At 39.5% G+C, this 16,734-nt stretch overlaps 3 protein-coding genes across 3 annotated transcripts in view; 2 read left to right on the top strand and 1 right to left on the bottom strand.

The window, feature by feature from the left end:
- The window catches only part of LOC149650846 (meckelin), a 67,822-nt gene that overhangs the window by 32,148 nt on the left and 18,940 nt on the right, over positions 1-16,734 (bottom strand). The window lies entirely within an intron of this gene.
- On the top strand, positions 6,640-7,945 carry LOC149650849 (uncharacterized). Its single transcript, XM_089847076.1, has 6 exons — positions 6,640-6,715; positions 6,892-7,005; positions 7,077-7,172; positions 7,234-7,298; positions 7,544-7,637; positions 7,699-7,945. The coding sequence occupies exons 1-6, from the start codon at positions 6,710-6,712 to the stop codon at positions 7,864-7,866; spliced, it is 543 nt and encodes a 180-aa protein (XP_089703202.1). The 5' UTR covers positions 6,640-6,709; the 3' UTR covers positions 7,867-7,945.
- Positions 7,933-9,323, top strand: LOC149650850 (uncharacterized). The gene is made up of 4 exons (XM_089847056.1): positions 7,933-8,065; positions 8,121-8,383; positions 8,453-8,739; positions 8,870-9,323. Exons 1-4 carry the CDS (start codon positions 8,059-8,061, stop codon positions 9,321-9,323), a joined length of 1,011 nt encoding a protein of 336 aa, XP_089703182.1. The 5' UTR covers positions 7,933-8,058.

Consider the following 16,734-nt stretch of genomic DNA (forward strand, 5'->3'; position numbering starts at 1 on the left):
CAGGGGCCAAGTAATTAAGCAAAACGTAAACAAACAACCCCTCCATAGGAATAGCATTAGACCCAACTTTGGAGGCTCGTAACTCTGGTTCTAGTAGAGATACGGGGATGTCCTTTGAGTATGTTATAGTCCAATTTGTCCCCCATCCAACCATACTATAAACTTAGCACTACGACAAACAGGGGCCAAGTAATTAAGCAAAACGTAAAAAAACAACCCCTCCATAGGAATAGCATTAGACCCAACTTTGGAGGCTCGTAACTCTGGTTCTAGTAGAGATACGGGGATGTCCTTTGAGTATGTTATAGTCCAATTTGTCCCCCATCCAGCCATACTATAAACTTAGGGCTACGACAAACAGGGGCCAAGTAATTAAGCAAAACGTAAACAAACAACCCCTCCATAGGAATAGCATTAGACCCAACTTTGGAGGCTCGTAACTCTGGTTCTAGTAGAGATACGGGGATGTCCTTTGAGTATGTTATAGACCAATTTGTCCCCCATCCAACCATACTATAAACTTAGGACTACGACAAACAGGGGCCAAGTAATTAAGCAAAACGTAAACAAACAACCCCTCCATAGAAATAGCATTAGACTAAATTTTGGAGGCTCGAAACTCTGGTTCTACCAGAGATACGGGGATGTAAATAATGTCACCTTGACACAAATGTTCGGAAAATTATAAAGGTCTTTAATTATTCCAAGCAAAAAAAAAAAACTTCGCGGTTTCGAACCTGTGGCCTTCCGGGAGTCAGGCGGATGTGATCACCACTACACTACAGATGTGTTATTATTAGAGATCGAAAAACAGGGGACTAGTATTTAAGCAAATTGTGAACAAACAAACCCCTCCATAGGAAATGCATTAGACTATACTTTGCAGGCTTGTAACTCTGTGTCTACTAGAGATACGAGGATGTCCTTTGAGTATGTTATAGTCCAATTTGTCCCCCATCCAACCATACTATAATCTTAGGGCTACAACAAACAGGGGCCAAGTAATTAAGCAAAACGTAAACAAACAACCCCTCCATAGGAATAGCATTAGACCCAACTTTGGAGGCTCGTAACTCTGGTTCTAGTAGAGATACGGGGATGTAAATAATGTCACCTTCACACAAATGTTCGGATAATTATAAAGATCTTTAATTATTCCAAGCAAAAAAAAAAAAACTTCGCGGTTTCGAACCTGTGGCCTTCCGGGAGTCAGGCAGGTGTGATCACCACTACACTACAGATGTGTTATTATTGGAGATCGAAAAACAGGGGACTAGTATTTAAGCAAAATGTGGACAAACAAACCCCTCCATAGGAAATGCATTAGACCCAATTTTGGAGGCTCGTAACTCTGGTTCTAGTAGAGATACGGGGATGTCCTTTGAGTATGTTATAGTCCAATTTGTCCCCCATCCAACCATACTATAAACTTACGGCTACGACAAACAGGGGCCAAGTAATTAAGCATTACGTAAACAAACAACCCCTCCACAGGAATAGCATTAGACCCAACTTTGGAGGCTCGTAACTCTGGTTCTAGTAGAGATACGGGGATGTAAACAATGTCACCGTGACACAAATGTTCGGATAATTATAAAGATCTTTAATTATTCCAAGCAAAAAAAAAAAAAAAAAACTTCGCGGTTTCGAACCTGTGGCCTTCCGGGAGTCAGGCGGATGTGATCACCACTACACTACAGATGTGTTATTATTGGAGATCGAAAGACAGGGGACTAGTATTTAAGCAAAATGTGAACAAACAAACCCCTCCATAGGAAATGCATTAGACCCAATTTTGGAGGCTCGTAACTCTGGTTCCAGTAGAGATACGGGGATGTCCTTTGAGTATGTTATAGTCCAATTTGTCCCCCATCCAACCATACTATAAACTTAGGGCTACGACAAACAGGGGCCAAGTAATTAAGCAAAACGTAAAAAAACAACCCCTCCACAGGAATAGCATTAGACCCAACTTTGGAGGCTCGTAACTCTGGTTCTAGTAAAGATACGGGGATGTCCTTTGAGTATGCCATAGTCCAATTTGTCCCCCATCCAACCATACTATAAACTTAGGGCTATGACAAACAGGGGCCAATTAATTAAGCAAAACGTAAACAAACAACCCCTCCATAGGAATAGCATTAGACTAAATTTTGGAGGCTCGAAACTCTGGTTCTACCAGGGATACGGGGATGTAAATAATGTCACCTTGACACAAATGTTCGGATAATTATAAAGGTCTTTACTTATCCCAAGCAAAAAAAAAAAAAAAAAAACTTCGCGGGTTCGAACCTGTGGCCTTCCGGGACTGAGGCGGATACAGATATGTTATCATATTTGATCGAAAAAACAGGCCAAGTAATTAAGGAAAACGTGAACAAACAAACCCCTCCATAGGAAATGCATTAGACTATACTTTGCAGGCTCGTAACTCTGGTTCTAGTAAAGATACGGGGATGTCCTTTGAGTATGCCATAGTCCAATTTGTCCCCCATCCAACCATACTATAAACTTAGGGCTACGACAAACAGGGGCCAATTAATTAAGCAAAACGTAAACAAACAACCCCTCCATAGGAATAGCATTAGACCCAACTTTGGAGGCTCGTAACTCTGGTTCTAGTAGAGATACGGGGATATCCTTTGAGTATGTTATAGTCCAATTTGTCCCCCATCCAACCATACTATAAACTTAGGGCTACGACAAACAGGGGCTAAGTAATTAAGCAAAAGGTAAACAAACAACCCCTCCACAGGAATAGCATTAGACCCAACTTTGGAGGCTCGTAACTCTGGTTCTAGTAAAGATACGGGGATGTCCTTTGAGTATGCCATAGTCCAATTTGTCCCCCATCCAACCATACTATAAACTTAGGGCTATGACAAACAGGGGCCAATTAATTAAGCAAAACGTAAACAAACAACCCCTCCATAGGAATAGCATTAGACTAAATTTTGGAGGCTCGAAACTCTGGTTCTACCAGGGATACGGGGATGTAAATAATGTCATCTTGACACAAATCTTCGGATAATTATAATGGTCTTTAATTATCCCAAGCAAAAAAAAAAAAAAAAATCGGTGTTTCGAACCTGTGGCCTTCCGGGAGTCAGGCGGATGTGATCACCACTACACTACAGATGTGTTATTATTGAAGATCGAAAATCAGGGGACAAGTATTTAAGCAAAATGTGAACAAACAAACCCCTCCATAGGAAATACATTAGACTATACTTTGCTGGCTCGTAACTCTGTTTCTACTAGAGATATGGGGATGTCCTTTGAGTATGTTATAGTCCAATTTGTCCCCCATCTAACCATACTAAAAACTTTGGGCTACGACAAACAGGGGCCGAGTTATTAAGGAAAAACTAAACAAACAAACCCCTCCATAGGAAATGCATTAGACTAAATTTTGGAGGCTCGTAACTCTGGTTCTACCAGGGATACGGGGATGTAAATAATGTCATCTTGACACAAATGTTCGGATAATTATAATGGTCTGTAATTATCCCAAGCAAAAAAAAAAAAAAAAAAATTCGGTGTTTCGAACCTGTGGCCTTCCGGGAGTCAGGCGGATGTGATCACCACTACACTACAGATGTGTTATTATTGAAGATCGAAAATCAGGAGACTAGTATTAAAGCAAAATGTGAACAAACAAAACCCCTCCATAGGAAATGCATTAGACCCAATTTTGGAGGCTCGTAACTCTGGTTCTAGTAGAGATACGGGGATGTCCTTTGAGTATGTTATAGTCCAATTTGTCCCCCATCCAACCATACTATAAACTTAGGGCTACGACAAACAGGGGCCAAGTAATTAAGCAAAACGTAAACAAACAACCCCTCCACAGGAATAGCATTAGACCCAACTTTGGAGGCTCGTAACTCTGGTTCTAGTAAAGATACGGGGATGTCCTTTGAGTATGCCATAGTCCAATTTGTCCCCCATCCAACCATACTATAAACTTAGGGCTACGACAAACAGGGGCCAAGTAATTAAGCAAAACGTAAACAAACAACCCCTCCATAGGAATAGCATTAGACCCAACTTTGGAGGCTCGTAACTCTGGTTCTAGTAGAGATACGGGGATGTAAATAATGTCCCCTTGACACAAATGTTCGGATAATTATAAAGGTCTTTAATTATTCCAAGCAAAAAAAAAAAAAAAACTTCGCGGTTTCGAACCTGTGGCCTTCCGGGAGTCAGGCGGATGTGATCACCACTACACTACAGATGTGTTATTATTAGAGATCGAAAAACAGGGGACTAGTATTTAAGCAAAATGTGAACAAACAAACCCCTCCATAGGAAATGCATTAGACCCAATTTTGGAGGCTCGTAACTCTGGTTCCAGTAGAGATACGGGGATGTCCTTTGAGTATGTTATAGTCCAATTTGTCCCCCATCCAACCATACTATAAACTTAGGGCTACGACAAACAGGGGCCAAGTAATTAAGCAAAACGTAAACAAACAACCCATCCACAGGAATAGCATTAGACCCAACTTTGGAGGCTCGTAACTCTGGTTCTAGTAAAGATACGGGGATGTCCTTTGAGTATGCCATAGTCCAATTTGTCCCCCATCCAACCATACTATAAACTTAGGGCTATGACAAACAGGGGCCAATTAATTAAGCAAAACGTAAACAAACAACCCCTCCATAGGAATAGCATTAGACTAAATTTTGGAGGCTCGAAACTCTGGTTCTACCAGGGATACGGGGATGTAAATAATGTCATCTTGACACAAATGTTCGGATAATTATAATGGTCTTTAATTAACCCAAGCAAAAAAAAAAAAAAAAATTCGGTGTTTCGAACCTGTGGCCTTCCGGGAGTCAGGCGGATGTGATCACCACTACACTACAGATGTGTTGTTATTGAAGATCGAAAATCAGGGGACAAGTATTTAAGCAAAATGTGAACAAACAAACCCCTCCATAGGAAATGCATTAGACTATACTTTGCAGGCTTGTAACTCTGTTTCTACTAGAGATACGGGGATGTCCTTTGAGTATGTTATAGTCCAATTTGTCCCCCATCTAACCATACTAAAAACTTTGGGCTACGACAAACAAGGGCAGAGTACTTAAGCAAAATGTGAACAAACAAACCCCTCCATAGGAAATACATTAGACTATACTTTGCTGGCTCGTAACTCTGTTTCTACTAGAGATATGGGGATGTCCTTTGAGTATGTTATAGTCCAATTTGTCCCCATCTAACCATACTAAAAACTTTGGGCTACGACAAACAGGGGCCGAGTTATTAAGGAAAAACTAAACAAACAAACCCCTCCATAGGAAATGCATTAGACTAAATTTTGGAGGCTCGTAACTGTGGTTCTACCACAGATACGGGGATGTAAATAATGTCACCTTGACACAAATGTTCGGATAATTATAAAGGTCTTTACTTATCCCAAGCAAAAAAAAAAAAAAAAACTTCGCGGTTTCGAACCTGTGGCCTTCCGGGAATGAGGCGGATGATATAACCACTAAACTACAGATATGTTATCATATTTGATCGAAAAAACAGGCCATGTAATTAAGGAAAACGTGAACAAACAAACCCCTCCATAGGAAATGCATTAGACTATACTTTGCAGGCTCGTAACTCTGTTTCTACTAGAGATTCGGGGATGTCCTTTGAGTATGTTATAGTCCAACTTGTCCCCCATCCAACTATAATAAAAGCGTGGGGATCGAGCATACAGGAGCCGAGTAATTAAGGAAAGTGCTCAACTTGGGGTAGCGTCTCACTTATAGCTAGAATGTTACTTAAAGAGTTTTCACACTAAACTTTGAAGGCTCATAATTCTATTTCTACTTTAGATACGGCGATGTCGTTGAGTATTTTATAGAGCTATTTGTCCTTCATACAACCATACTAAAATTCGGGGATGGAGTAAACAGGGGCCAAGTAATGGAGAATATTCACCGACATACCTCTATCTATAGGCATAGCATTATACCCAACTTTGGAGGCTCTTAACCCTGGTTGTACTGGAGATAGGAAGATGCCCTTTGAGTATGTTATAGTCAGGGCCGAGTTAAAGGGTGGGGCGAGGGGCACTGGTCCCAGGGCGCAAGGCTTGTTGGGGGCGCATAGAGTTAAACTTTTCCTTCTTAGCAACGTTTGCTGTTCCTTTTTTTCGACTAGTCTTCTTGTCTAATGAAGTTCGTGCTCAGATACCCAAGTTATTTTTTATAGTTAGTTTTTATTGAAATAAGATTTGGTCAAACGATGCCCACTTGTAAATGTACCTGCTGTGTAGTGGATATCTCATCTGTTTCACACACCGATTTTCTTACCGATTAAGTTACTTATTTTATTTAGAAATTGAATATAAGGAACTAATCAACGCTAGAAAAAAGATGATATTCTACAACGAAACTACGGGTATTAAAATTAATAAAAACATCTATTTATAATCATTTCATAATTTAAACTTTAACTTCAGATTGGCGAGATTTGAATTTAGTGATAACTAAATGTCTGGGAGGCGAGAATTCAACGGCGTATTACTACTCGATCAGTAACAACGCCGACCAATTAGCCTACACTGTGGACGAGAATCGCAAGAAACACTTTCACCTACATTGGCCCGTTATACCGTTACGGACACTATCAAGTTCATTTTATACTGACAGTACGGAGGACCCGATTATAATAGTCTTATTTGTTCGAAATGAGTCCTTTCTTATGGAGGTAATACAAACATCGCGTGCCTCTAAGGTACAGGGTGTTTCTGATAAGTCTGCCATAAATTAAGGGCTGTGTTCTTTGTATCAAACTGAGTAGAAAGTGCTGGTCAATTCATAGCAGATTTTACAGAAAAACCCTGTATAATTATTTATATTATTATCAAAATTGTTTAAATTCAGGTTCGAGATATGGTGGACTTCAGCGTTGCGGAAAGCGCGTATTATTTCGATTACACTTCAAGCACCGACGATTTTTCGCGAACGGGATGCGATAATTGGACAAAATTATCTCCAGTTAATGAATATGAAATCCCGGATTTTATTAAGAATAAAAATAACACTAAAATTTATTATTTATTATACAGAACGTTAAAGGTTGCCATCATCAATTAAAGGACGTGGAACGCGATTTCTACATAATGATCCTACTTAGCTCAAGTTGTAATATCGGAATAGTCGAGGTACCCTCTACCCCAATTAAAAAATAACATTAAATTAATTTAATTTAATTATTTTTAAAAGCAACCGTCCAACAAATCTGGTTTTCATTTTTACACAAATATTATAAAAGACAATTTTGATTTCTTGTATGTATGAAACAATTATAGACCAGTTCATTAATTCCATACGAGAAGCAAACACCATATGGGTGGGGTGGTTTCCTTCTTGGGTTGTTTTCCTCGTGCCAAGAAGCGTGCACCGCTAGAGGGCAGCGCGAGTCGGCTAGTCTCCTTCCGCGTGTATTGAACTTGGGCTTCTCTTCTTGAATTAATGCAGTGATCTATTGTAAATACGAGGGGATCATCACTGCGTTTCGATATTTATTGTGTAGAAAGGAATGCGCTTTTACGACGAACGCGCATGGTTACGGAAGAATGACGGATAATGGGAAATACACGGGTCTAATGGGAGACCTAATAGACAATGTATTTACGTATTTAATTTATAATGAGTGAAATTCAAAATTTTTTTGGGTGAAATTTACAGAAGCTCGGTATGATATTTTCGGTACGTCCAACTACGACCAGAATGCATTACGTCGATTTCACAATCCCCATGGAATACGACGCTCAAATATACATCTACAACGACGAACAAGAGGTTAAACATCCAAATATCAGTTTCCTTTTCTTGCCTTACGAATTGGAGGTATAACGAAGAGTACAACTGCAATATTTAATTATTTATGTCTCTAAAAACTATATTTATTCGCAGGTTTGGATCGCCATAATCTTGTGTTACGTCACGTGTTCATTTTTAGTTCACTTATTATCGTTTAACATCAAATCGGGTTCGTTTCAATGGAGCCTTTACGATTCGACGCTTTACTTCTACCAGGCGTTGGTCATGCAACGTAAGAAAACAGTTACACCAATAAATGAAACGGCGTTAACCTTCGACCCTTATAGCGGGATCCTCTCGTATGATACGATTTCAAGGAGTCTGGAAATTCGTGGGTTTATGGTGGTTCTTCACCATGATCATCACCACGGGTTACGGCGCTAAGTTCATCTCTTTCATAACGTCCTCAATCACCAACGACCATCACGTTGACGATTTGGAATCGCTCGGAGACATGATTGCCAAACAAGGTTACAAAGTGGGAACCGTCAGAAACACCCTGACGCATTTTAGTTTGTTAAATCAAATACGAGAATATCATAACCACGAAGTAATATAATTAACAGGCCCGGTTTTCTAATTGGATTTATTTCAACGTGTTGTTTCGATCATTTAATAGAACCGGGCGAAGAAACACGTTGAACGAGAAAATCCTTACTACGAACTGATGCATCATATCTCAAATACGTCGGAACAAATGGAATATTGCGATACCGTTGAAGAAGGAATGCAGAAAGTCCTTTCGGAAAAATACGTCTTTATCGGTTCGGAAAACGCCATAGAAGTGGCCATGACCACTCTGAACGTCACCAAGAAAACTCATTTTGACCAGGAGAGACTCTTAGGAACCATCAAAAGCGTCGCACTTCGGAAAGGATCCAAGTTACTCGTACCCATGAACAGAGCGTAAGTGAATTTCCCCGCTAAGGCTTGGCTACATTTGAATTTCCCCACTAAGCCTAGGCTAAATTTGAATTTCTTCGCTAACCCTTGGTTAAACTAGAATTTGCCTTACTCTAAGCCTAATATCGTGCAGGTTTCGCAAGAATCAAGAACAAGGACTGTACAGCAAATGGGTGAGTAAAATCGAGAAAGAAGTACAGGCCAACAAGGCAATCACGACGGACGGCGTTCAACGGGAAGAAGAAGAAGATTCTGTGGAGGAATATTCCAGTTTGGACCTGCAATCCGTTCTCCCCATCATTCGTCTCCATCTCTATCTAAACTTGATTACGGTATTCGTCTGTTTATGCGAGAACATCTTTTACAAATGGCGTTCGTACAACGAGTCACGTGGTAGAAGGCGTCGCAAACGGAAAAGAGCCTTCTTTCGCGTGAGACGACCACAGATATTGGTACACCCATCGTACGCTGATGACCCGATGGGTTTGAGACTGATCCGTGACACAATCAGACGCAAAAATCGACTCGAAATGGAATACTATCTAAATTTGCCAGCTATTGGACAACACCCTAATTATTACTATTAATTTAATTGCTTTGTACTTAAAATAAAATTAAAATTGAGCTTCATCTGGTATCATTGTAATCGATTGAATTCTGGGTGATTATAAAAATCATGGCTGGTAGTTGTGCGTTTGGAAACTATCTTTAGTAACGTTTTTGGAAAGAATGAAAGTCAAGAACCCCCGCTGAAACCATGGACTTCAATTATAAAGCGGACCAGCAGCAACCAAATTGCATACACAGTGAACTTAAGGGGAATACATCATTTACTACCCTCCCCACACGGATAGCTTCAAACAGTTCTGAACTTAATCCCAATCTTCCATGGCACGTGAATTTTGCACCGATTAAAGCACGTGCACCGTTTTCTTGTCCCCTAAAGGATACGTAAAATCCATGGTTAACACACAAAAGGGATAGGGCGATTCCCTGAAACGAGACGACAAAAACAGAAGGAAAACCATTTCCCCTGAAAGTTTTCTTTCCCTGGACAAAGTGCAAAATATCCGGCCCACCCGCTATGAAAGAACGGGTCGAAAAAGGGCTAGGACACTCGCCAAACATTTCATCGAGAGAGATTTGTAGTGTTAGGTCCCTTGATTTCAAAACAACTCTAATATTGGAAGAAGGAATACACAGATTTCTTCCACTTGGGATCTAAAATAAGTCATCTGATTGAAGGCAAGGGAAAGGGCTTAAAACTTTGTTAAAGAACAAGCTCCTCCTTCCTTGCGTTTCATTGGCTATTCACCCAAGGTTCACTCGTTCAAACAACGAGGTTCGGTGCGGATAGGTCAATAGCTATACGTCAATATCACTTGGTTTCTAATTTCAAATACATTAAGTGTGACGTCAGGGATGATGGTTTCTACATCACCTCCCCTTTAGTTCAAGCAGAAGGCATGACAATTCATATACAGCCACAGAGTTACTCGGTCCAACCTCAAAAACCTGCCAAAGGTTATATTTCAAACACTTCTGTACATTTTAGGATATTAGATCTTGAAAGTTGAACCGGATGTGAACCGGACTTTTGGAGCGAGGGAAGAATGACTATCGCTCGTCTATTTCCTTTCAATACAATCGAGTCATTTGTCTTTCGGGGGGGGGGCTTACCCCCCTATCGGAGTCCCTTTATTCTATTGGAAATGCCTCCATTTCGAGATACAACCCCTCCCCCCGGCCCCGAAAAGGTCACTCTAGATAGTATGTGGGCGCCTTGGCTCATCGAGAAGATGGACTTCGGGGTTAAGGGGTTCCTTCCCCTACCCACCCATAGAAGAAATTACCTGTCAACTACGTTTAAGCTAGAGACCACCATCACCACTCGAGAGGTCAGACACTTTTAGCGCGAGATGGGTTACGCCACCCCTGTAAAACCTCGTATCATCAATTGAGACGCGAGAAAGTGTTAGATCCCTCGATAAAACTGTCAGTGCACGCGCTATAAAGATAGAGAGAAAGCTGGCCTGGCGCGAGAGCCACTGTCCGAAGTTCCCGCCAAAAAAAAAACGAGAAATTGCTAAGCCTAACGTGGCCGAAGGGGGTAAAATTTATAGTCTGCCAAGGGGAATTGTCAAGATTGAGCGATATATTTCCAGCGGTGGTCCAAAAGGAACTCGTGTTGGAAGCTGATACCCCAATTATAGTCCGATAAATGATGACCCAACAACAACCAACTTATTAATTACAACACCCCTGACCTACCAAGGTCATCCATCCATTATTCCCCAACGTATTAAAAAACTAAGTTACGTCACACGAGATAAAAAAAATCAATTATGTCTCGTGATTTGAAAATAATTTCGCGCTATGAATTTCAACTAAAGATTAAAAAAACTCGAGTCAATTCAGGTGAAACCGATCCCGGGGTAGGGCGTGGTTTAAACCCCAACGTGTCTAGAGCTCTTCGGAACTTCAATCTATCTTCATTAAAGTCAAACGATGGGGGCATTCCTTTCAAGAAAGAAATTTGGTTTTTTCTTTACATTATCATCAGGTTCCAGGGGTACTGGAGGAGGGGGGGGGGAGATCCCTTTGATTCTTTGAAATATTCAAAAGAAGCTCCCCAAAAAGTCGAAAGGCCAAAAGAACAGAGAGTTCTTGAACTGCTAAGTATCTCAGAAGATTCAGGCTAGACCCCGACCCGACCCAACCCCTTCGCGTTACACCTGATTTCAACTTATTTAAACTTTGCGAAAAGTTTGCCCTCAAAGAATTAATACAAACACTACATGAATAATTCCATAAAAAAACAATAAAATTTAACTTAAGTTGTAAATCAATTATTTTCGAGGCGAAGCAAGCTATTAAAAAGAAGAAAATAAATGCTTCTTTCCGTGGAATTTGGAAGGAAACATTTCTGGTCAAGTGGTCAAGCAAGAAAAAAATCCAATAGCCAAAGCGATATTCAGTATAAGCAGCGCATGCGCCCAGCGAAAATAATGATATGCGATCTCAGAGCGGGTAAAATGGAATATGACATAAAATTTCAAATTCCCCCAAAATGAACAATCAATCAATCAATATTCATGTGAGAAAATGAATAAATTCAGAGCTTGGGGATAGGTACTAAAATATTCGGAGAACGAAACGTCAAAGAGATTTTTCTTTTTTATAAAAAAAAGGGCATTCAGGAAATTAAAACGGAATTGATTTGAAATTCTAACTTAATTATTCAGATAGTAAAAAAAAAGAAAAGAAAGAAAGTACCTACTCCTACAAAAATATTCTTTACGCTTTCATTAGGAATTAAAAGAAGACACTAAAAGGATCCGACGTCATTGGTAGATGAAGGAATACCACGCGACCAATCAGGAAAGAGTTCGAATGAAGTTGGTTCCTATTATCCAGGTATTCCTAAGCCTCTAAGACCTAAAAGCCAACGAACTTTCTTTGTACATACCTACAGAAAACCTCTTTCTTTAGAGTTACAAGTAGTTCGTTCTAACCACAATGGCAAGGTGTTGGATACCATAAATATACAGGGTGTTATAGAAGTTACATTTTCGATTCGAAATTGATTTCCCCATAGAACTATTCCGCTGAACTTCGGTCTTATACCAATCTTTTTGGAACACCCTGTATATAAGAATAAAAAGAGCCCCATACACGATGCTAGAAACCATATAGAAAAGAGGTACAATACTTTCTTAAACGCTTAACTATATACATACATATAAAGGTATATGGCCCGTATTTTATTATTGCCTCTAGTTCTTAAAATCCCAAGTTGGTCTGTGAGAGCTTTACTTTTCCTCAACACAACACAACACCTAAGAAAAGGTAGACATTTACACAAGGGAACCCAGCCCCATCAATCCATAAAACAGCGTGTCTAGAAGAAGTATATTAAATAGAAGTTACGATAGACACTCGGTTAATTTTGCAGTCCATCTAGGTCCTATTTAGTCTGTGTACTAAGCCTTTGACAGCGCCTCACCAGGCCTCCCTCGCTTTACCTCGAATCTATGACCTACCTACCTCACTCACTTCATGACAAGCTCCAGTTTCTAAGTTACCAGTGACAAACTTATGAAACATATCTTATGAACTTATGATAAAACCATCCTACCGGAAGTGAGTTAAACTAATTTTCAAATTAACTTCGGTGTTAATCAACTTTTAATAATTTATGTTAGGTGAGCGTCAGGGGAAGAAATCTACTAATTCCAGACGTCCCCCCAAAATGGCGTATAGGGGGTGTTAGCTTTAAATGTTATTAGTTTATATTCTAATTTATGGATGACGTATAAGTCTTTGTCTCTCCAAAACATTCCATGTATAGCTTTCTCGTTTTGCCTTTCATTCGTCGCTTAGCAAAAGTGGGTAATTATTTTGGCGTTATCCTGTTGGGAACATACGAGACCCCGATGGTATGAGAGGATCCACGCTTTTAACAGGCAAAAATGACTTGGAAATAATCCCTCAGCTCAGTAGAAAAAGTACTTAAAAAAATATTACAACACAAATCCCTCTTTTACTATAAAAAAAACGTTTCAAAGCCCTATCTGGTTTTTTTTTCTGAACAAGATACAAAACCCTTCAACATTGTTAATTTAGATACGTCATGCTCTCCTCCGTCATCCTAGAACATCGCAAACGCGAGATTTAATGTTTGTCGTTAAGGGACCAGGGGTACACGTTCAAAAACATGTTTTTGTCGACGAGGGAAAAATGTTTGTAAAATCGCGCGCCGAGTATTTGAGTGTACAGTTCCGAGGGATCGGTCACTTCTCCCTCTTCTATTCAATGGAGTAAAAGAAATAAACTACAGTTTTGTTGCGCGCGTGCACTTGAGAAAAGGCGCGCCGAAACATTCGTGTTGCGCGAGATGCGAGTACGTGTACATAGTAAAGCGATTTTTCTTAAAAAAAAACAAGTCGGGAAAACCAAAATATTACCTCTCCGTGTCGAGAAGATTATATAAACTTAAGTATCCAATGAAAACGTCGAACTTTTGCCCTCATCCTTTCCCGCGCTTTGCGCTTCCGCATTTCATCCTTACTCTCAACATTATCTTCCTCCATTTTACATACAAAAATCGAATACTCACAAAAAGGAGCGGCAAAAACCTGCTGGCTCTTTACAACCACTTAATTTGACTTAATATCCAACTTCCAAACACAAACATTTACTGGTAGATAAATTGACAACCTACAAGCAAAGAAAAATTCTCAAGAATGGCTCCCGCAAATTTAAAAGGTCTATTTTCAACTAGGTTTTTTTGAAATTTTTGGTCTAACTGTTATCTACACCTAGATGGTTTTCAGAGAAACAAACAAGGAGCATAAACACAATAATGGAAGCTTCAGCTTTATTTAAAACATATAAAACAATTATCATCTCTGCAAATAGCTTACACATGTCTTTTTTACCAATGCCTAACCGTTTGGATTTTTCTAAAGCAATCTCAGCACCAAAAAATATATTTTGATACAAAATAAATGTTTTATATTCTTATTAAGAATAAAACAAGAGGATAAAAAAGATCTGTCCTCTCGTAATTTTTTAAGCTTTTATCAAGATTACTCTATACAACAGTAACAAGGAGTATAAACCCATTAGTGGAAGCAGTATTTTTTTTCCGAAACAATCTCGCTTATGTTTATCCTCTCTAGGCTTCGCTAAATACGTATTTCTCTTACGTAAAATATTAATAGACAGGCAAGGATTCATACCATTAAAGAAGGAGAGCAATATTATCCATATTTTTATTTCATATACAGAGAAAAGAAATTATTATGTTTCTGAGAGGAGCTTCCCATTTTTGTTGTTGTTTTGAAAAATATATCGCAATGCACGGGCCTTAATAGATATAGGAGGCAATGAATGAAATATATCACAATGCACGGGCCTTGATAGATATAGGAGGCAATGAAGGAAATATATCGCATGCACGGGCCTTGGTAGATATAGGAGGCAATGATAATCTCTCTCTTTGCACGAGAGGTTTATCTTTAATATTTAAATAAATATAATTATTTTTAATTATTTTAATCTTCAATAATTAACATTAATAATAGTTAAATCGTTTAAAATAAAGTTATACCTATTATCATCTCAAACTTTGCTAATATTGACGTTTAAATTGAAGGGTACCCCTCTTGCCCGCTTTTTTCAAATTTGGGGTATATATACGATTCGTTTCCATTATAATAGTAAGGAAAAAGCGCAATTGCGAAAACCTTTGGTGGAGATCCCATCTTAGGGAGGCTAGACGTTTCTCGTAACCCTAGCTGATCGCCGCGTATATCCTAAAACCAAACGATGATAATGGAGTAGAAGCCAATGATATAGATTGGTGTCTATGTGGAATAGACTTTGTGGATGGTGGTGTTAGAAGCCAGTGTAAGTGCAGACTGGTGTCAATGTGGGATTGACAAAGAATAGAAGATGGTGGTGGTGTAAACCAGAAAAGTACCAGACCGGTGTTCATATGGGATGGACGAAGACCAAACATGGTGGTGTGAGAACTCAAGTATAGATTAGCCAAAGGAGAGAAATACAATTTTCCAAATTTCTGTGAACTGTCAATGCGGTCCGGAAATTGGGAACACGTTTGCTCCGATACGCAAACTGCGAACGCGGTCACGTGGGTGTAACAACGGACAGACAGACACACAGACAGACACACACACACACACACACACACACAGACAGACCCGGCCGTTACAGAACCTCTCCTGGACCACGTCACACGGAGAGGTAAAAACGCGATTTCAGCACGAGACCCAAAAATCCCGCCTTTTTCTAATAGCTTTTCAAAACCCGTTTTCTTTCGTTTGCCGCCTAAAAACAATTCTTTAAGACGTTTCTCCAAACCCAAACAACGCATTCCCTATAGCTAAGCCTAACCCTATTAAAAAGGAAGCTGCGTATGTACCAATGGTCCTGAAGCAAACTTCGATTGTTTTCTATACTACAAAAATTTTACTATTCAAAATAAAGGTAACGTATATTTTTCTCATCTTAGTATGCATAATTTATTCCATTTGGAGAACATGCCTATATTTTCAAAGGTCACCCATCGTTTATAGATTTTTGGTTCAGAGAGAAAGACGAACAAAATTGGGTCGAGTCGCTTAAAAAAGATGACAAATATCGAAAAGAAATGAAAGGAAAAATAAAATAAAATGAAAAACCTAAGGCTGATGGTTTTTTGGTCTACCGAGTTAAGAATTGGGTCTATAAATCAAAAGACGAAAGATATGACCGAGGACTAACAGACCGAGAAGATCTTGGCGTACATCTTGTAAAGCGACTTAATTTAACGCTAAAAACGCTTGTCACAATATTAACTAGACTCATTTATCAAACGAGAAGAAGCTCGGTTTCACGCCACGTGCCAAATTAAGGAATAAAGCGGGAAAATCCTTTCAGTGTGTGTGTGTGATCGCGCGCGCTAATTGTCTTTTAGCCAACGGTATCTAACGACAAACTTTGGGACGTCACAACTCATCTAATTTAAGTACTAACAGAAGTGGTATGATACTAGAAGTATTGAGCTAACCAAATTCTTCACTCGGCATTAGTGAAAAGACTTGATATAACACAAACGGTTGGCCCTCTAGTGGCGGTTTCAGAATTTTTCCCTCCAAAACGTGAGACGCTCGCGGTGGTAGACGGCCGAACTAGATTCAAGGAGCCGGGTCCGTGTTCTGCGGCTTTAGGTTGAGGGGAAGGGGCTGGGAAATGTTTTTGGAACTCGACCAATTTTTCTCTCTCTAGTTTTAGCGCGTGGCAAGCGGCATAAAATCCTCAAATTTGTTCACTAGTGCCAGGATCTATTACCAATGCTAGAGCCCTTCACTTCTAGTCTCATACCACTTCTGGTACTAAGTATAAACGTCTTAAGGGTGTGATATAATGAATTGTTACGCATCTAACGGCATCATAAAAACAACTATTCTGACTATGGTTTGTTAAATTACA

This window comes from Phalangium opilio, unplaced genomic scaffold (genome assembly GCF_054372755.1).
Source record: "Phalangium opilio isolate 3A_F unplaced genomic scaffold, DU_Popi_V2 ptg000082l_1, whole genome shotgun sequence".
NCBI lineage: Eukaryota > Metazoa > Arthropoda > Arachnida > Opiliones > Phalangiidae > Phalangium > Phalangium opilio.